Source organism: Hermetia illucens, chromosome 6, assembly GCF_905115235.1.
Source record: "Hermetia illucens chromosome 6, iHerIll2.2.curated.20191125, whole genome shotgun sequence".
Classification (NCBI taxonomy): Eukaryota; Metazoa; Arthropoda; class Insecta; order Diptera; family Stratiomyidae; genus Hermetia; species Hermetia illucens.
Genome location: NC_051854.1, coordinates 2,427,307 through 2,448,028, shown reverse-complemented (window position 1 = coordinate 2,448,028; position 20,722 = coordinate 2,427,307). Strand labels below are relative to the sequence as shown.

The 20,722-nt window shown below is 43.7% G+C and overlaps 2 protein-coding genes across 4 annotated transcripts in view; one reads left to right on the top strand and one right to left on the bottom strand.

The window, feature by feature from the left end:
* LOC119659260 overlaps positions 1 to 20,722 on the bottom strand; it is a 189,463-nt gene that overhangs the window by 9,396 nt on the left and 159,345 nt on the right. The window lies entirely within an intron of this gene.
* LOC119659258 (limbic system-associated membrane protein) overlaps positions 1 to 20,722 on the top strand; it is a 156,604-nt gene that overhangs the window by 80,980 nt on the left and 54,902 nt on the right. For both annotated transcript variants that reach the window (XM_038067251.1, XM_038067250.1), the window contains exons 2-3: positions 524 to 646; positions 14,868 to 15,068. In XM_038067251.1, the coding sequence (XP_037923179.1) occupies positions 524 to 646; positions 14,868 to 15,068 (324 nt within the window). The remainder of the gene's footprint in view (positions 1 to 523; positions 647 to 14,867; positions 15,069 to 20,722) is intronic.

The following is a 20,722-nucleotide window of genomic DNA, read 5'->3' as shown; positions in this document are numbered from 1 at the left end:
CTCCATCAAGAACGTGGTGAAGAATGCATGCATGGAGAGTCGCATCACCGCTTTCGTATCTTGATACCCCCAACATAACCCTAGAAGAGTCATTAGCAATATTTCCCAAAGTCCCTCACTTCGATCCTAAGAAATCTAGCTTCAGATAGCAACTCCAAACCGATAACTACGAGAACATCATGAATCCAAGTGGATTTTCGCCACCCCTACGCTCGGCATCAAAGCATTAATATAATTATTACTGTCTATCTGGCAGCCGCTCCCCAAAATCTATAGATAAATTGCTGTGGCTCCTTAATTGCCCCAGGGATCTTGCTGTATCATTGCTTAATTAACAATCCCAGAGATGCGTACCTGCCGAATTCACTCCCTTGGAACGCATGTGTAAATATTTTTCTAAGGAGATTAATTTCCAGAGAGACTAATTCTAATTCATACCATCAAGTGATTTACAATTTGCCTTAATCAACAGCATGGCTTTAATTGTGTTGACTGAAATCCTGGTATTCCTCTCTATTTACAGGCGTGCAGGCTGCACAAATCGGAAGCATCCCAAAACGGGAGCCAATGTTCATTTCCAGATCGGAGACATTCAAATTTGTGGCTGGAGAAGTGATAAATCTTCCTTGCGAAGTATCTAATTCGGGTAAGTGGAATTAAACAATTATCTTTTTCCAGATACTCCTAAATATGAGTCGGTAATGAGGATAATGCCCCTCAGGGATGTGCTAATTATAAATTAGTGTAAAGTTCTTCCTTCCAATTTTAACTTTCCGTGTTGTATCTGTAGATTACCGGCTTCAGACGGGCCCAATTCAGAATTAATTTAACCGGAATTTCGCGTGCTGGAGTGAAAACGTGAGGCACGCAAATTTTTGGATGAGATTTTGCTTTTAAGCCAACACCTTCTGGCGGATATTCGCGGGTGCGTGATTTCCAATCAGGACATATCCTTCCGCAAATCCTTATTAATTCATCTAATTGAACGCCTGGCAAAGTTTGAGGAACTCTCTACCGCAGGAAGACCCTTACCTGTACCGCCCGATTCATCGAGTTCTTCAGAATTAATGGCACCAATAAAAATAATAAATGGTTACGATTTAATCGCAATCATCCATATTAATATTGATAAGATTCTTGGTGGAAATCAAGCACTTGGAAGCTGAGGAGCGCAAGTATTCCGTCTTCGTTTTGGCATCTTCTCAACTTTCTCGGTTGGGGAGTCATCGAGGGAGCACATAACGAAAACTGTTAAAATATGCTTGAGTGTAATGAGGCCATTTTTATAGGCCTGTCGGCGGCATTACACGACGTTGTAATTGCGTTCCCTGTAAGCGCTGTCGTAATGTACACGACTCTAATGCCACTTCGTTTTTATGAGCTTACACGGGATTTTCACCTCGTCATGAGTGCAAAATAAAGTGATTGCTTTGGCTTGTTCTGAGTGTTTTTATATGTGTACACTTTGGGTTAAAATGAAGCAGGATGTTCCAGCAAATTCCGACTACAGCTCTTTTAAGAGGAGTCCCCAATTGCCTGTAGGCAGTTGCTTACAAAGACTCTCTTGTATACCCAGCAAGGCGTCTGAACTCTAACAAGGATAGTCCATTGTGGCCCTTAAAAAATGGGTAATGAGGTCATAGACTGAGAAGGATGTAGGTCACGCAATGATACCGTTGGAACCCCAGCGTATCGAAGCCGCAAATCATATTGATCTAACACGGCAGCATTTGTCCGTTTTGATGCTAACTCAGCCTCCACGAGTGCAACCCCAGAGCTAAGCCCTCTACAGGGCATATAAGAGTCAATCTAACAGAAACTTGGCACTTTGTACTTAAGGCCTCCTGATAGGGTCGTGACTTCTGCTGGGGATGAGTTTACTTCCACGTTTGGCTCCTAAGCTCACCAAATAAGGAACGTCGGGACGGCGTCCCCCATTAATCGAAGTAAAGCAAACCATGAATTTGGCACCTTTTCACTAGTAACTACGTGTAATGTGCAGCTGTACCCGTAACATGTGCGTGGATATATATGGTTGCCATTTACCCCTTGGTGAGGAATAGTGTGTCAATCACACCTACGAGGCACCTTTCACGGTTACCTGGAATGAGCTTCAACTCCCCAACGAGTTCCAGAGATGCCTGCACTCCTCCTCTACTGTTCTCTTCCAAGTACTTTTGGGGGCAACTTATTCGTCGACTATCTTGACTCGATGAAAGAGCAAGCAGATATCATCAGCGTAGGTATTTCAGCAAAGTTGTCGTAGTCTATTGAATTCCTCCACGTCCTCCAGACAAGGCGGCATGAAGAACTTCATTGATAGCAAGAAGAAATAATGTCGATGGCAGGATGTATCCTGGCAGACTCCACCACTTTGGACCTTAAAATTCTCCGTGATTTTATCTCGGTGCAGCACTTGACATTTTGTGCCATCATATGTCGCTCTGCTAATAGCTATTAACTTCTCCGAAATGACCCTCCTGCGTAAAGCACTCCAGATACACTCCCTTTTCACGCCATCGATGAAGAGCAGGTACAGCAAAAATCTAAACTCCGCGCACTTATCCGTAGAGTGTTGATTTGGTCAATTCTGTATGATAAGGAGCGGAAACTAGCCTATTCTCAAACTATCGAGATGTTCTTTGATGCGTTCCAGAATTATTTTAGCTTTTATCTTTTCGGCGGTAGGGAGCACGCAAATACCCCTCCAATTGTCACGCTCAAAACGGCTCCCCTTTTTTGGTCAATGCAGGGCGACAAGGAGCAGAAACCAATTCGTTTTCTGTCATTTAAGTATTCGAGATTTCTTTTGATGCGTTTCAGGAATAATTTAGCTATTATTTTTGCGACAGCAGATACGGCTCCAATTGCCTCATTCAAGACGGGGGTCCTTTTTTGGAATCTTAACGATCATCCCCTTCTTCAACTCTCTGGGGAAGGTGTCGGATTTCCAAGATTTCCGTATGAGTAGAAGCTACAGATCTGCAGTAACTGCAGGTGTAGTGATAAAAAATTTTGCGAGGCAACCTCACGCCTAGCAGCTTTGTTCTCAGTACTCAGTCCGATCAGCAATGGAAGAGCTATCTCTCCCACTGTCGAGAGACAGCTCGATTATACAAGCAGCCCATGTTGAACTTGAGAGTCGCAGTTCTCAAACCCTGCGGGAAGTGGTGGACGCAACACGTAATCGAACTGATTTTATGGAAGACTCTGCGCTCGAATCATGTGCCACCAATGACGAGGCGGTGCAAGTTGCAGAAATCCACATACCTTTCACCATTATCGTTACGGTCGTCAAGATTCTGTTTCCCTATCGGACGCCCGAACAAGGTGTTGTCAAATCCTACCTTGGCATTCAGATCACCCATTACGATCACAATGTCACCTTTAGGAAGCTTCCCCTAAACCGAGTTTAGTTGCTCGTAGAAAGGATTCTTCTGCACTACATCGGAACTCTCCGTTGGTGTGTAGCATTGTACAATTGTGATGCTCCTTAACCTGACCAAAACCTTGCACTTAGGAATCTGCAAGAAATCGGCTCCCAGGCCAAGAATGTGCGCCTTGCGGTAGCCTTTAGAAGCTGCCCCATATCCCATTTGCGTCAACTAACACTTGGTTTTCCAGAGTACAAAAGCACACTGCCATTTATGCAGTAAGAGGGAGAAGAATACTCTTCAGAATTCGACCACCTGGTATTGTTTAAGCCCAGAATGTCCAGTTTATATCCCTTGAATTCCCTCTTAAATTTGAGGAAACTAGCATTCTCAGGACCCTCGCTACCATTGTCAAGGAGCATGGGCACATTCTAAAAACCAATCATAGTCCGTTTTCGATAGCCAGTCAGTCCCTGTCCGACGTTTCGGTAGCAATAAAGTTACAAAATTTGCAGATTGCTAGCCCACAAATTTCTATCCCTTTTAGTCGCCTCTTACGACATGCAGAAAAAGTGGATCCAACCAATGGAATGCGGAAACCTTGAGAAAGATGACAGTTAAGAAAAAGAAGAATATGAGTGAGGACGATCGTTATCTCCAAGCAAAATCAAGGCTAATCCAGAACTCCTCCCTTTTGGAGGAAACATTAGTCACATTAAGGAATTTCAGAAAAGGTGCTGCTCAGAGATCCGAGGGCGTCATCCCCGACAAACTCTTATTTTAAATTGAAATGTTATTAGGCCAGCAGACAAAAAGGTGGATAGGAGAGGGAAGCAAAAAGGCTAGCGGACAGGGGATTACTATAGAGAGCCCAAAAATGTAGATAAGATCACCATGTAGGAAGAGGTTCACGGGGCTTTGGAAAAAGTGTCCACTTTGTCGGATCCATTAGCAACCTTACAGTGATGAGTGTATACAAAAGGTTGGCAGAAGAACTAGTAAAAATAGAATCAGCTGTGTGTCGGCTTAGAGAGAAAAGCACAGAAGGATGTGAGAAGAGAACGAAGGTGTGGTTCACCGATATATTGCAAGCAGCACCATATCGGAGAATCGGTGATAATAAAGTTCCCGGTTTGGATACTGTTCCCAATGGAGCCATAAAACTGGATTTTAAGCCCAGATCCGACCAGTAGTTCCGGCAAGGATTGCACACAGTCTGCACGGAAAAGAAGAATGAATCTACCCGAAAAGGATATATAATACCGAAAGGCGGTAACCTAGGTGTAGCTGGAAATGTGGCAACAACGGAGAGATGACTCGCAGAGGGATCGCTCAACCCACATTCTGATTCTGCGTATTGAGGAATGGATTTAGCGACCACACGGCATAATTAACTACTATCTAACCCAATTTCTGTCATGGCATGGTGATTACAGGAAGTATTTGCACCGATTCGGGTTAGATAATTCTCCCTTTAGCCCTTAATTTGGTTGCACACCTGCGTACTGGGAGCATGTCATGTTCTACTGTCAACGATTTTGCTCAGAGAGGAGGAGCCTGGAAGACTATCTGAAAATTGACCTAAGCCTTCAGAACATGGTCAGGGAAATGTCGAAGTCGGAGGCAAACTGGTGCGCGGTAAACTCCGCAATCAACAGGATTCAGACGGAACTTGGAAAAGGGGAGCGCGGAAGGAGGGCGTGAAGAGCGGAAGGCTTGGTCGCTTAAAGCGCAAGAGAAAGTGGAGGTGGTTTAATGGGTGAGACTCCTGCTTACTGCTGCAACCTGGTGTGGCAGGGTAATTATCAGGTCAGATTCGAGAGAACCTTTATCCCTGCAATGGGCATTAGAAACAAGGAGTCATCTTTTACATGCCTAAATGGTATCAGTCGAAGTGTTTTTGGACTTTGTTGGATTTAAATTTGGATCCGTTCTCAGATCAGACGGTTCCCCTAGCCAACTACCACAATTGATGATACTGGGGAAACCAATGAGCCGGATTATCTTCAGATAACATATGTATATACGTCGCGGTCTGAACTTTAAAATTATTCTGAAGGTTGCATCTAGTTAGGACTTTTGGGCCGGTGAATTTTAATCCCCAAAAATGCAAGTTTACAACGACTTGATTTTGATGTGGAAGTGGATCGACTCCCCGAAGACACGTTAGACGTTCGAGTCAAAACACAGTTAGAAGCAAGTAGAGGAACGCTGTTGTTTACTCAAAGCTTCCTGAGCAGCGCGCTTATACAGGACTGTGTGTTTTCGAATAAGGAACTGTCAGAATATTGAAAGAGGCAACATCGTCAGAGACAGGATAAGATATCTTTTGAAAATTGTTGACTACACTCAAATAAGCCGAGTCTTCTCGATGCTAGTTCGGAGGTTGACAGTTGCTGCGCGCTCCGGTTACTTTTATTTCTGTGGCATGACATTGCGGTAGCCGGTAAGCAGTTGAAGGATTTCTATCCGGCAATCCAAAACCAATGTTTCGTGCACGAAATAGACTATCTTTTAAACAAATGAATAACTGTTCCCATGCGCCATTTCCACTGCTGGTAATATTCGCAAAAGCAAAATACTATTGGTCAAAATAGGCCTAAAGCATTAGAACTATTAGCTTAGGTTCCTAACTCTCGAATGATACACCTGACTAAGTATTAACTGTTTGGTTTTACTAGTTGTTACCCTTCGCCTTCTAGCGGAAACTTGACCCCTAGGGTACTTGAGTATTTAACTTAAAACGAAGGGTCCGTGGAGCACCAAAGAAGAAGTAAGTTTCTTCTCAAGTGGTCCGGTACGGCGCCAAGTGGATGCCGACCCAGGAATCCCTGCATCCTCAGCAACAAAAACTTGACTCATTTGTTATGCTCTCTGGTGTTAACTGGCAAAGAAAATCTCTAAGTATTAATTCCTTGATTCAGCTCATTAAAGTTAGGTTCCCTTCCCTTTTCTTGAAGGAATTGATAGAATTGATTTGGAAAACGAACCAGGAATTCATGGATGCTGAGAGAGCTGAATAAGGGAGGAACATGGCTTCCTAATGGATAAAAAATGTGAAGGCCAAGATATTTAAACTGGAGAATAATTATCAATGCATCGAGAAAGTCTTTGATAAGAAAAGCTAAACTAGAACCCGGGAAGCAATAGCAAGAGGATAAGAACTTTTAGGATCAATTTATGCATGGAACCTTTCCATTGTTCTCCTTCATGTTCTAGTGAAAGGATGACTTCTTGGTGCTGATTACTGGGAGATTTACCACGGTATTTTTTCGTCCTATAGAAAGAAGCCTCACAAGAAATTTATTCTTTGGTTCAACCCACTAGGAGTAGCTTTCCTTCATTTCCCTGCGCGTGTCAATGAAATAATTTTCAGCAGCAATCAGTCAGATTTTCGAACCCTCGCGACCGGCTTTCGATCTTCAGTCGTAAAATCTATAAATCAATTCTTAAATTTACTCATTGACAGGGGATTTAACTCTTTATTCTTCCCATTCTGATAAAAGTAGCGGAAGTAGTCACTATTAGGCTTCTCAGAGTAATGTTCAAGCTAACAAAAATTTCTGCAAAGTAGACAGCTTAACCATTGACCGACAATTCTGGTATAGATACTGGAATATCGAGGATTCGTTCTTTTTTAAAGTGACTGGAGCCAGAGTGTCACCTTGTGAGATGATGAAGATGCCACCAAGTTGGTAATCTTATTTCGTCGATGGATTTTAGGGATGCTTAGGTCTCCGCGATGCTAACACAATGCTTCCTGGCATTTCGTCCTTGCCCTGTATCTTTTTAACAGAGGAGAATTACCCGCTAATTCTCCGTGGTTTCAGTTGTCGATTTTCCAAGGTTTGGATGCGTGCGTTTATACTTAAGACCTACTCTCGCTGATGAACTGTGAAAAAGAAAAAATTTGACCCAAGATTTGACCTGAAATTTTACGGAATCCTTTCTTTGACGTGATCCATTCTGAACTGAACCCACTCAATTCAGAACAAAATCTGGACCCTGCTATCATTCCGTACCAGGCTGTCACTTGATTCTCATATGTGCCAACATATTTGGTAGAATATCTGATTAGGCCATCGGGATCATGTCATTTTGCATGCATAAATTTACCAGACCGAGTGTGATTATGTGGCAGATGGAGCGTTATGAGTTTGAAACGCAACTAAATTATTTAGGGGATATGGATAAACTCCACTAGAGAAGTTGGCTCGTTTTAGAAAATCATTACTTCAGCCATTACGAGCGGAATTGGTAATGAGAATCTGCATAAAAAGTTTAGTTACAAACGTAGCATCGTGCCTGCCGCCCTACACATCGGGTTGTATGTGTGTGTTTGCAAGGATATGATATCCTCTGCATATTTACTTTGGGTTGGATGAATTAAACTGGATTATTTAGTGAAATAGATTTCCCGATTATGGTTGTCGGAGGGATTTAAAATGTTGGTTGATGTGCTAAACTTGCATTAATTGATTTTGGCTGGTGATGCACCCTTTGCAGTGAGGATGGTCCTCGGCAAACCATTTGAATGCATTCAGGATTATGATGGATTATGACTTCAAAAATATTTTATTCATAGTGAATTTCGAGCATCCAATAAATCGATTCGATTGGAAGGTCCTTGAATGAATTATGGACGTATTCTGCTGCCACAGCGCTGCACTCCTGATCGCCTGCCTCCCAGGCTATTCCAGCTCGCTCAAGCCTGGATAAAACCCTCATGAAATTCAATATATTGTCACTTCAGCTATATCCGCACCTTAGCGGGAGTAAAAGTCTAAAATGACGCGCCTTAAAATAAATTTGTCAATTCATGAAATTCCAATTCGCTTCGAAACGAACTGAAGAGATACTTTGCATAATCTTTAATTTTATAGCCGAGACGGTAACAACGGAACGAATGAACACTTTACGACCACCATGAAATCTGGATAAATTTTTTCTTCCTTTTTTTTTGAAAACAACGTCAGTTGACAGTGCAATTTTCCAGGAATTATAGCTTCCCATTACATGGTGTGCGCATTCCTTTCCGCTTTGTGTGGATTTCCTGGCGGACACTTGAAGACGATATGACGCGTTGGCCCGGTTTTATCCTTACACCCAAACCAATAAATAATTTTATATCGAGATACTTTAACGTGCACACAAACACAGGTAGAAATGGCCCGATATATTGTTTTCTTTAAGTGGAGGCTGAAGGCATATTGACGTGCGTTTTTATGACGGAATGTCGTATAATTAAAGCGAAAATGGGAACAAAGGCCCAGCCTCACCTCCCCCCGGTCCTCTGAAATTAAAATTAATGTTTCACGGCGTTGCTTTAAGGAGGAATTTTTAGTGGGAGAAGGAGCTCGTTCCGGTCGGAATTTTCCGGTTGCTTTTGTTTCCAATAAACCTGGTCATAAAGTTACTGCCAATATATCCCCGGGAAAGGTGTTGCTGGGCCAGATTTTCCTGTAATCTCTGGGTAATGCGAGAGACTCACCAATTGCCACGCCTGGATGAGCAGAACAAGTCACCTTAAAAGCAATTGAACAGCAACCCCCTTGCAGCATCAAACAGCGCTTAGCTAAAATTCAAAAAGGATACACGGAATCGGCCATAAACTCACGAGAGCGGCATTAATGAAATTGCATCACATAAATCTCCTTTCGATCAGCCCAGGCTCCCGTGTAATTAGGTTTCTGCTCTTTTTTCGTGTGGAGTCGCTTGAATTCATCCCCACTTCCAATTAGATTCGACTTGAACTCTAAGCACCTTTCTCGAGCTTCTCCATTTTTGGCCCATCGTTTGTCTGCCTCGTGTCCATTTCCCAACGACGCTTTCCAGCCTTGCCGTTCACCCCAGGCGCCAGGCCATTATTCATTCGCAAGAGGGATGAAATATTCCCACTGAATCGTCAGCGATGTACTTCATCCGCTATGAGCGGGAAACATTTCCTTTTTGCGACTGGAGAGAGGAAAAAATGAAGGATCTCTTAGAAAAATTACATTTTTACAGGCTCACACTCAGTAACCTGTTGCTTGGGCCCGTTGTCGCGGGTATTAGACAGGAAAACTTCCAAATGCTAGTGGACCGCATTGAGTCCTGGAGGCGGCGAACGGGGATATAAACTTCCCCTGCTGTAATTTTTGGCTTTAAAGTGAATTATGGAAATTTTATGTGCATTTTCTTCAAGTTTCCACCTTTTTTCTGTAAATTAAAAATTTAAAAAGTATTTATCCTGGAATTTCAACCATTTTTCATGGAATGTTTCGAAGAAGTTTGCATGGGACACGGTGTCGCAAGACTTGGTCCTAAGTCAATTTACACTTTCATGAGTATCATGGCCTTTGCGGACTGAATGTATAAGTGCGTATAAATGAGCAAACATTTATGGATGCACAGAGGAATCATGAGGAAGTTCTCCCTAATCTTATTAAATTCCAAATAAGTCTCAAAAAGTTTAAATTGAATTCTCACTTAGAGCTGGGAGCTTAAAAACCATTATCTGATACAATAAAAAGTCAAATGGGGAGCTGGAGCTACCAAGGAGCTGAATTGAGTGAATTTTTAGGTTCTGTTTTTCCTTTTTCAAATTAAGGAACTTTTTTCGTGCTTGTCTATTTAATTTTATTTGAAGGTCGCAATTTCCCAATTAGGTCAATGTCCCTAAAAGGGGGTTTGATTGCAATTAAATGCAGTGCATGCCAGTGCATTGTATTTACTCTTTATCTGGTCATTTAAGTATGATCCTCCTGATCCTGAAAATATAATGGCATTGTACGGAATCGCATCGAGATGCAGGCTTTGAAATTGCAGTGTCTCTAGTTTTATTGGGTTCAACCTTTTCTATTTTAGAAACATTTTCAACCTTGCCTTGGGGTGGATTTTATGGTCTATATCAGGGAAAACCCACCGGGAAGTTAATACAAGTATTCCTGGCGCTGTTGAGAAGATCAGATTGTCCAACACTTGCCAATCTCCCCTCAGGGGTGACGTCCCCGATGTGCTTAAGTAAGTAATTCTGACCGCCTAGCTGGCCTAGGTAGAAGCCGTGAGAAAGCCTCTCGGTGGAGAGCGAACCGCGAATGAACGGTACACGTCGGGACACACTGGGAGTCCTCGGAGCCATCGAAAGCTCTCTGTCGAAGTCGATGGGGCGATGCAAGCCTAGCTCTGCCAAGGTGGTAGTTGTGATGTGCTTCAGGAGCCAGTCCCTTTGGGTCCCTGGGCGGGTAGTGTGCATTGAACTGGTGTTAATAGATCGCTTTGCTCCGAGCGAGCGCTGATTCGTCTGTGAATTCCGGGATCAGCTAAGCCTAGGTCAGGCCTCAGGCTGTGTCCTCGAGGGTGCACCCGGTCCTGACTCTTGCATGCGCTGGTGAATTTTCGATGTAAAATAAACATAAACCAACGAAACAATCAACGAAATAGTAGGAAAGGAGGAAGAGCTGATTGCTTTTTGTTCGTAGCACAAAAATACGTCGTTCACCGCAGCGATCAGCGAAAGATGCAGCGAGGGCTGATGTGACACCGGGACGCTCAAATAAAGAAGAAGCCTTACCAAGTGTGTGACTGACAGTGCGAGGACGGCAATTCCAATACCCTGTAGTGCGCCTATTCCGAAAAAAAGCCCAGTCAGAATCGCCAGTCTTGAGCAGATGGATTCGGACACAAACTGAGTGCAAGTGCAGTCGACTTCCAAGCAGCAGTGGTGCAGCGTATGCGGTTGGCAACGTTTCTCCAGAAGAACATCAGTACAGGGGTCAAAAACGGGCTGATGGAACTGGAGGAAATATTGGATGGCATCTCCTTCTACAAAAAAAAGAAGGCAAAGAAGGATGTTAGGAAACAACTGACTGCACCGCGAGAGCCGTTTGTCCAAGAACAAAGACGCTGCAAACCAAAAGCCAGAAGCAGAAAGGCAAGGAAATGAAGGACTAGACCGTCGGCTCTGCTCATTAAGCCGACGGGAGGCAAGGCATTTGCGGAAGTCCTTAGTGAAATACGCTACACGATGAAACCCAAAGATATTAAAGCAGTGGTGCCTTCCAAACGGAAAACAAGGGATGGCGGAGTCCTCGTCGAACTGGGCCCGAAGATGACTAACAAGAGTACATTTGATGAAGCGGTCAAGGGGTTATTGGGAGAGAAGGCTCTTGTTTCTAACCTAGAGCCCATGTGCTCTCTCGAAATCCGGGATCTTGACTGCCTCACAAAAACGTCGAACTCGCGGAGGCGATAAAGCGTGAATGTTCAGAGGTAACCAATACCCGGATAGGTATCACCACTGTAAATGCTTGAGGCCAAAAACTCGCCGTGGTGGAGGTCCCCGAGCAATATGCGAGGAAATTCCTTAGCAGCGGGAAAATCAAAATTGGATGGTTAGTATGCAGGGTATGAATGTGGAGAGTCCCCACCAAGTGCTATAGATATCTGGACTATGGACACACGTCAGCAACTTGCAAAGGCCCGGACAAGAGGACAGCTTGCCAGGGATGCGGTCAAGTAAGTCATCAACGAAGACCTGCAATGAAAACGAAAGCTGCGTTCTTTGCAGGGATTGTGGCGTGTCTGGTGAGATATACTGCGGGCTCGGGATGGTGTTCAATCTTCAGGGCGGAACTGGAAAGGGCTAGGGCGCGAATGGCATGATCCGCATTTTACAAATTAACATGCACCGGAGTGCAACCGCTCACCAGTTGCTAGCACAGTTCGCTGCGCGCTGATCTAGTGCTAATCAGCGAGCAATACCGAAACAGGGACTCGGCTTCATGGCATCTCGACTTATCGGTCACCGCTGCCATCTGAGTTCGGGACGACATGCCCCGGAGGGGCTCCAGCCGCGACCAGCCTTCTATGTACTGGTGGACCGCAGAAATGGCCGACCTACGGAGGAAGTGTTATAAGCTCCGCCGTTTGGCATAACGTTTACACGCCAATGAGGAGACATGCGCCATAAAGGCACAGTATTGATCAGCAAAAAAGAGACCCCCAACGCGATAAATAAGAGCAAAGCTCGCGGCTGGCAGAACCTGGCCAACGACCCGTGGGGATGGGGATTTGGTTATAAGCTTGTCTCCCGGTAGATCGGGGCTCTGCGAAAGCCCTGCATACTAAGCACCGACCAGATGGACCGCATTGTACGGGCATTATTCCCTAGAAGAAGGCGCCAGGTCTTGATGGCATCCTGGCGGAAGTTTGCAAACTGGTGTTTCGCCAACGGCATCCTGCTATACGCGGTAACTGTAACCTGACACAGCGGCGTCTTTTAAATTTCGGCCTCCACCCATAAAAAAAGGATGAGGGCTCGGTTTAAGTAGGTCAGCGACAAACAGGGAATGGCTGCTGGACATACGTATGGGGATGAAAGGTGTTGTTGAGATTTCCACCCATTTAGAAATATAAGGATTAACTTGTAAAGATGCGGATGGAATTTGGGAACTTCAGAAAGCTTAAAAGCGAGACCATATTGCCATACGGAGTCGAAAACTTTTCTTAATGCTAGGAGGTAGGCTATGGTTGGAGTCTTCTGGTCGATACTAAGAAAGATGTTTGTTTTGACGACAAGTAGTACGTGCTTCACCGGGCGGTTAGGTCGGTTTGCGACCTAAAAGTCGAGAGGTGTGCAATTGGGGCCCAGTGCTCATCGATAATGGACATAATGACCCACTCGAAGATCCTGGCGGACGACGAAAGGATGGAGATATTCCTGTAGCTATTGGAATTAAGAGGGTTTTCATTTTTTGGGATGGGAGTTATACGAACACTCTTCCAATCAGTGGGAAAATGGGTATTGAAGAGGCAGTGGTTGATAATTAAGGTAAGGAAGAACGCCGTGGAAATATGGGCTGATGCGTGTGGCAAGGAGGTGTATCGTTTGCGCCTTGTCCAAGTGCTGAGACGGGTAGCCTTCTAAGTGGGTATGGAGGTTTTAGTCTTACCTACACAAGATTGGGAAGACACGATTTCCTACCCTACTTAAAAAAAGGTGTTATCATCGAAAAGTTCTCATGTGACCAAGTTAATTGACATGCATTGGATTTATAGTTCGCCTTAACTGCAAATTCATCTGTCGCTTTCAAAATCCCAATACATCTGAAAAGATATTGTTGCAAGTGACAAGAGGCTATGAACCGGTCTGTCTCCTTTTATAGCTCACATATTTTTCCCTAAATAATGTAGCCTTAGTCCTATTGTGAGAACGATCCCATCGTAAAAGCTATGCCATTGTCAGGCAAACGATGAAAGATACTTCTTCAAAAAGCTGTTTAGAATCTAAATTCGCGAAACTCTAAAATGCACACACCTTTTCATGAACTCTTGATAGGCCTCCCATAAATCGTGCAATCCTTCCAAAAGCGCAAATTTCACAATAGCACAGAGAGCGAGCGACCTACCAAAAAATAAAGTAATGTAGGTCACATGAGGAGAATAGCACATCCTTTTCCTAAACTAGAAGCTGCTGACTATTGAAAGACTATAAAAACAGGCAACAAAAATAGAAATGCAACAATATCCCGAGCGAGAAACCATCTTTCCGCCCACTGAACATACATTAGGCGTAAGTCAGTCACTCTGTGAAAAGTTCATATTTTACAATGTTGCGTCCATGAGCAGAGAACACATACCTCATTCATATGACTTTTTAGCTGTTTTCGTGCTCAAGTTGTGTAAAGGGAAACACTACACTACACATGTTCATACATACGGGTATGTCGGTATATAGACGTCTTCCTGCACGAAACAGGCGAACTGCGTGCTACTTCTCCATCGCAAACGGGTCGTAAGTAGATCCTACGCGCTGTGTTAGACAATAAATCTTAAATTGCTTCCCTCTCCGTAATCATGCTTTAAAGTGACTATACTGGCTCACACCGTAACACGTCATCAAACGTTCTTTACGATTCATAACGAATAAGTGCGCGGTATATTACATTTACTCCACTTCCAGGTTACCTGTAACCTGTACACTCAGAAGCAGCTCGGTAATCCCACCCTCACTCCCACTGCGCTCGGTCTTTAGTAGTCTACTCCCTTCAACAATGACGTCTTAACCTTTGAAAGAATCACTGCCGAGTTAAGCAGTTTTAAGAGTTCCTGGGAAGGACTTATGACAGCGGAAGTCTATAAATAGTTGGCATTCGATGCGAATAATAGTCCCAACTCCAGACTCATTAAAAAGGATGAAAGTATGAAAGTTTCGCTACATAGGGATCTAGCCAGATTGGAGACCAAAACTGTGTCCTTATGAGCCTGTCGCATCAGCTGAGATAAGTTCACTCCCCTACAGTGTAGTCAATCACCTACACATCCCCGACATACCTGCGTACGTGTTCATGTTTTTTTGTGACGAAACATCAGGATTCCAGGTTTTTTCTCTCGTCCTTATTCTGTTATTCTGCTTTTTTTCACCACCGTAAAAATAGAATTTCACATAAAATTCAGTATGTTGTTCAGATGCTAACGAAATTGTGTTGTGCCTTTGCTTATGTATATTTTCAGAGCCATATGTTGTCGCCTGGAAACGAGGAATTGCAATCCTGTCCGCTGGGATGACTAAAGTCACGCCAGATCCACGTGTACGATTAGTTAATGGATTCAATTTGCAAATTAGGGACTCCGTGCCACAAGATGCCGGCGACTATATTTGTCAGATAGCTACACTTGAACCAAGAGAAATTTCACATACCGTCGAGATTTTAGGTAAGGACTTTTAAAATTTGAATATTGTATGCATGTATGTGTGTCATTCGTTGTAATATGTAAATTCGGTGATAAGAAATTGGATTACTATCCTGGATGGGAACGCAGATACACAGAACTCCGTGAATATCATACATAAGCGTCTGGAAAGTCGGTCGTAAGGATTCCTCTAAAGAAGCTTTCAGGACAGAGACAGGAACCAAGGAGTTGGGATTTCGGATAAATGGAGGTCGATGAATTGAATATAGACGAAAACCTGCGCACCAGCAGGGCACCAAGAGTAATGACAATGTTCTCTGGAACATTAACGCAAATCCTTTCACAGCCAAATCCGTGTGCACTTTAACAATTATTCGCTTCCAGAAACAGAGTCCCTTCTCCCCAGCGACTGCTTCTTGATTGATAACACACTTTTTTACCAATGCCCTTGAAGAGAAAACCATTGTCCTTATTCTGTTTCGCCGAGAAAGTTCGTCGTCGGTCAATAGCGTAGCATATTTATGACCAGAACAAGCGGAAAGTGCCTTCTTTGTAGTACTTTATGCTCCAACATTTCGTCGTTTTCTCCACTTTTTTACATACTTCGGAACCATTATTTCAGGACGAGCAGCAAGGAATCTTTGTCTTCATGTTTTTTTTGTGGCGCACTCGTTCGAAATTTGCTTAGAGTCGTAAAAAATCAACAGTAGAATAATAAAAATCTTAAAATCCACTGTAACCATTGCAAAAGGACTTGCGAGTCCTCCTAATGGACTTTTTATATTATTTTCATTCACTCGCTGGTCGCCTCACTCCTTCGCCGGAGAGAGCTAAGTTTCTTGGTCCGACGTCTTCCAATCGAATCCTGTCTCTTTCTTATTTATAGCCAAACCGTTATTGTGGCGGCAGCCCTCACAAAGTTTTCTAATTTAACTTGCCCAGAATCTCGTAACGAGAAGGACATAAAAATTTGATTATTCGAAAGCTATTGACAATGCTGATAATAGCAGTCTTTGATTTTTCATGGAGAAATTGATATTTACTTTCTCTCTGTTTTCGTGCAGTTTGAAGGGTGTAGGGAGGAGTAGGGAGGAGGCTGATGCGAACTGTGTGGCATCGAAAGGATATCACTTGAGGGATGACTTCCAATTAATTTGTCAAGTCCTTAAAATTGTAAATTATTAGAGTGGCTGCTTAGCGCCCAGTTGTCTGCTTAAGTGCGTCCTGGGAACAGTTTGCCTAATTTAAATTGAATTATGAATTACGCTGGCGCCGAGAGAAATTTTCAAAGGATACGAAAATAGGATGTTTTGTACTGAAAGTTAATGGTTACGTGGGGTACGAGGAGATACAGAACAGTGATTCGCAGACATAAATCTTGAAATTATTGTAATGTCTGGAATGAATCACTGGAAACTGAACTTCGATTTGATTTTTTCCCTGCTTCGTCCTTTTTTATTACCACAAAATGGGTAACTGTTTCAAAGACGCAGACAATCAATTAGCTTTAATTGAGCTTTCAAATTTTATTAGATTTTCAAAGACAATTTATCAGTATCTACCATTTTCCATGAAAATACAAGCGGTTGAGGCAATATCTGCTGCTCTATCCTCTAGTTTATCGTCCAGCTGGGAGAGAAGCAATGAAAATGACCTTGATGGAGCACTTAGAAAATGTGTTCATGCCGAACTCTCCAACCACTTCTCAAATTCTTAAATTAACCTAAAATAATACCGTAGGGATACGACAACCTCTCAAAATAAAACAATTACCATAGGCAATTGCAGGTATCTGGTGATAAATATCCTCCTAGGTCCCTCAATCTACTATGCACGAGTGCAGGACATTGTCTCAAAGCATATTTGAAGGTTTCATCACTCTCCTCACAGAATATGCAAACAGTGTCCGTAGTTATCTCTAGTTTTCCCAGGTGATAATTTAGTCTGCAGTGTCCATTCCTGGTAGATTTCCCAGTACAATTCCCTCAGTCGACCCTGTTAACTTTTCAGCATCGTAGCCATGAACCTACTTCCGATTTCACAGAAGTGTCCATGTAGCGGGATCCCCAGTCTTTTCCTGGCGAACTTGCTGCCTAATTGCCTCCTAACCCAATGTAGCCTGAAACCTAGAGTATCCAAACTTAATTGAACGAATCAACATGTTTAGTTTGTCAAGGCATTCTCAAATCAATTTAAAGTTGTCGATTAGAATAGAAATGTCCTTCCCCCTAGAGTACTTTCCGGGGTTGAAGAAGGCACATCGATCTATGGCGTATATTTCCGCTTGGAATATATTAGTGCACTTGCCCATTAACTCAAAGTGCTTTTTCCTTTGATCAATCACCCCGGCGTCAACTCTCTCTGCTCCGAGGGATCTATCAGTGCATCAGGTAATCAGTCGCCGGTTCAAACCGTTGGTTGCTACCGCGCTCTCACAATTTGTCCTGTCGCTCCAACGTGTTTCAAAGTTGTTATCGAAATAACACCTTGTTATCCTGCTATCCCTTGATATCAATAATTTCGAATACCGCCTAGAAAAAATATCAATCTTGTTTCGATTTAGGCTACCTCCATCGCTGATACTCCCGGTTATTCTGAAGACTGCCTTCCTTGCCTGCATCTGTATGTGCAAATGGAGAAGAATCAATCCTGGAAGGGCCTCCAGGGATGTCTACGAGCATATCTCCATTGCTCCACTGATAGACAGGCAAGCCAAAAACTCCCTAGCTCTTGTGTTGAGTTCAGTTCTGTTTGCCCGCCTCATAGGAAGCCATTGGTCTTACTATTGCAGTGTATATCCAGTGCACTAGGTATTAGTGATTTGAAGTGTAGCTTGGCTTCTGTCACAAAACGAAGTCATCAACATATTTCAGTGCTTATTAACTCTCCTAGGAGTTCGTCGACTACTACACTTCAAATTAGCGGTGATAGTACCTTGCCCTGTGTAAGAGAGCGTATGTAGGTACACAGACTGCTATCATTAGCTTGCCGGCTGAATCAGGGATTAAACTGACTAGCGCGGGCAAAGTAAAAATAGGTTGGGTCTGTGACGACTTAGGGAGCAAGTATGCTTCAGATGCCTCGATTTCGGTCACTTTGCAGCAGTGAACACGATAGGCTGAGAAGATGCATAAAGTGTGAAGATGAGAGCCATCTTATCAAAGACTGTACTGGAAATCTGTGATGCGTAAGTGCCCGGCATAAAGGAAGGAGCTGAATCGTAGGGCAAAGTGAGGTTGATACAAATCAACCTCAACCATTGCGAGGCAGCTCAAGACTTACTGTCGCAAACCATTCAAGAGTTGAATGCGAACGTGGCGGTGATCTGCGAACCTTATTACGCAGTTGCGATAGTGCTACGTGGGTGAAAAACTCATCTGAAAACGCAGCGATATGGGCATGCGAACGGCAAGTCATTTAATAATCAATGGCTTTCCCGGAAGGCGATTTTGTAAAGGAAAAGTCAACGGTATCCATATCTACAGCTGTTATGCCGCTTCTAGTGCAACATTAGCGCAATATGAGGAGACTTTGGATGGCTTGGTGTTAGACGTTCGAGACCACAGCCCCAAAATCATTACCGGCAATTTCAATGCGTAGGCTTTAGACTGGGGAAGTCGAGTAACGAACACTACATCCTGCTTGGAACATTCGCGGAGCTGGTCATTGTACTAGCTAATATTGGATGCGTGCCCACCTCCCGAGGCTTAGGGCTGGGCTTGATTGTCGATCTGACTTATCTCAGTGTATCATTGGCGAGAGGGGTGGTCTGGCGGGTGAGTGAACACTACGCCCATAGTTACCATCAGGCCATCTTTCTCGACATAAGACACGGAGGATGCGACAGTCGAGCGACCAACAGAAATGGAAAAACCATGATAGTAGGCTGGTCCACTGGGGCTCTCGATGAAGAAACTTTCCTGGCGGCTTTAGAAGGAGGTTACGAAGGGAACGGCACTGGAAAAAGTGAGCCAGCTATGTCAGCGGCTAACTGGAGCATGCAACTCTACAATGCCGCGACGGAAGTTCCACCACAGTAGACATTAAAACTACTGGTGGAACCAAGAAATCGCGCCGCTGAGAGCATTCATCCATCCAAATACCGCAATCTTCGAAGTAGCCTTAAGAAGGCTATTAGAGGAAAATAAGCGGAATTGCTATAAGGAGTTGTGCCTCGAATTAAATATAAACCCGTGGGGCGCTGCGTACAAGATTGTAATGAACAAGATTCGTGGACAAAAATCACGCGACCCTTGTTCAAAATAGTCACAATATTTTTCCTCCAACAGGAAGAAAGTGGACCTCAGCCAACAGACAGTGCATTGCGTGCCAGAAGTGTAAAGTCACCAAGCACGTACAGAAAAAATTAGTCTCATTTCGTCGGTCTACAATAAGTTTTCACACGATCCCTAACGACATTATTGGCCCCCTGCGTGATTCGCATGGCTTCAAGTGTGGAGGCGCAGAAGTGTGGAGCCACTTAGCGAAGATTTGTTCGAGCTCCACTTTAAAGTAGCGCAACTCCCGACGACTCGAAACAGCAGGTGATAGTGGGTTGACAGCCACGGGCGGGCGGAGCATTTCCGCACTATCGTGCGCCAAGGCCCTTTGTCGGGAATGGATTCCACGCTTTGGGGTTTCGCCGAAGCTATTACTGACCAGAGAATGCAGTTAGGCAAACTCCTGAGCTTCAAACGAAACCGGACGATCGCGGACCCACCCGCATTCCAATAGGATGCTGGAATGCTGGCATAGGACACAGAAGGCCGCTATAATGGCACACAATGACCTCTCGTGATCGGAAGTCCTGCCTTTCATTTTAATTGACCTACATACAGCTCATCATGAAGAGTTTACCACCAGCTTCGCCGAGCCAGTATATGGGGAGAATATAATTTGAGTGTTCGATACAAGATCAGCCCTTTCCACCACTGGGCTTTTGTGTTTGCTTAGGGACATCGTGGCCGAAGCTACACTTTACTGTTTTGACATGAAAACAGCTCCACCTTGGTGCGCTATAACTTTTTTAAAGGGGATGATTACCGCAATTTTTTGACAGGGTTCCTCTTGCATACCCTTCTTTCCTTAACGGTGCAGGGCTAAAAATTCGAACTTATGATAATATAAAAAACAACTCCTTTAAGGCTCCGACTCCATAAACTTTCCACCACTTCTGGGGATGGGGTTGAAAATTCTACCTTCACCAAAAAGCACGCAACCCTGACGCATGCCTATTACTTTGACTGGGCTTTTATTCGATAAAATTAAAACTACGACAGGAAGAAAGTTAACTGAGATGTTCGTCCCAAAAACCAAGTCCTTTTTGTGTGAAGCACCAGGTGGATTATAAGGTTTACTTCTGAGAAGGCAGACCGCATCGCATTAGCCAATTCATTACTTTGTTGGAGCCATTTCCGTTTGAATGATATCAATGTTGTGGCCTACGTACTTTTGTGGAAATCGAAATGAAACCCGAACCATCGGAACTTCATATTGCCCACAGAATTCATTATTTAGCACTTAACCTCCCTCCTTTCCCCCAACAGAAAATAAACCATTCAATCACGTCAACATTATCCCACATCTCTCTATCGGAAAACTATCAATAACCGTTAAAAATGAGCTCATATCTAATTTAAACAGAATTCCACTTCTTAGTATCAAGATAATTCCCT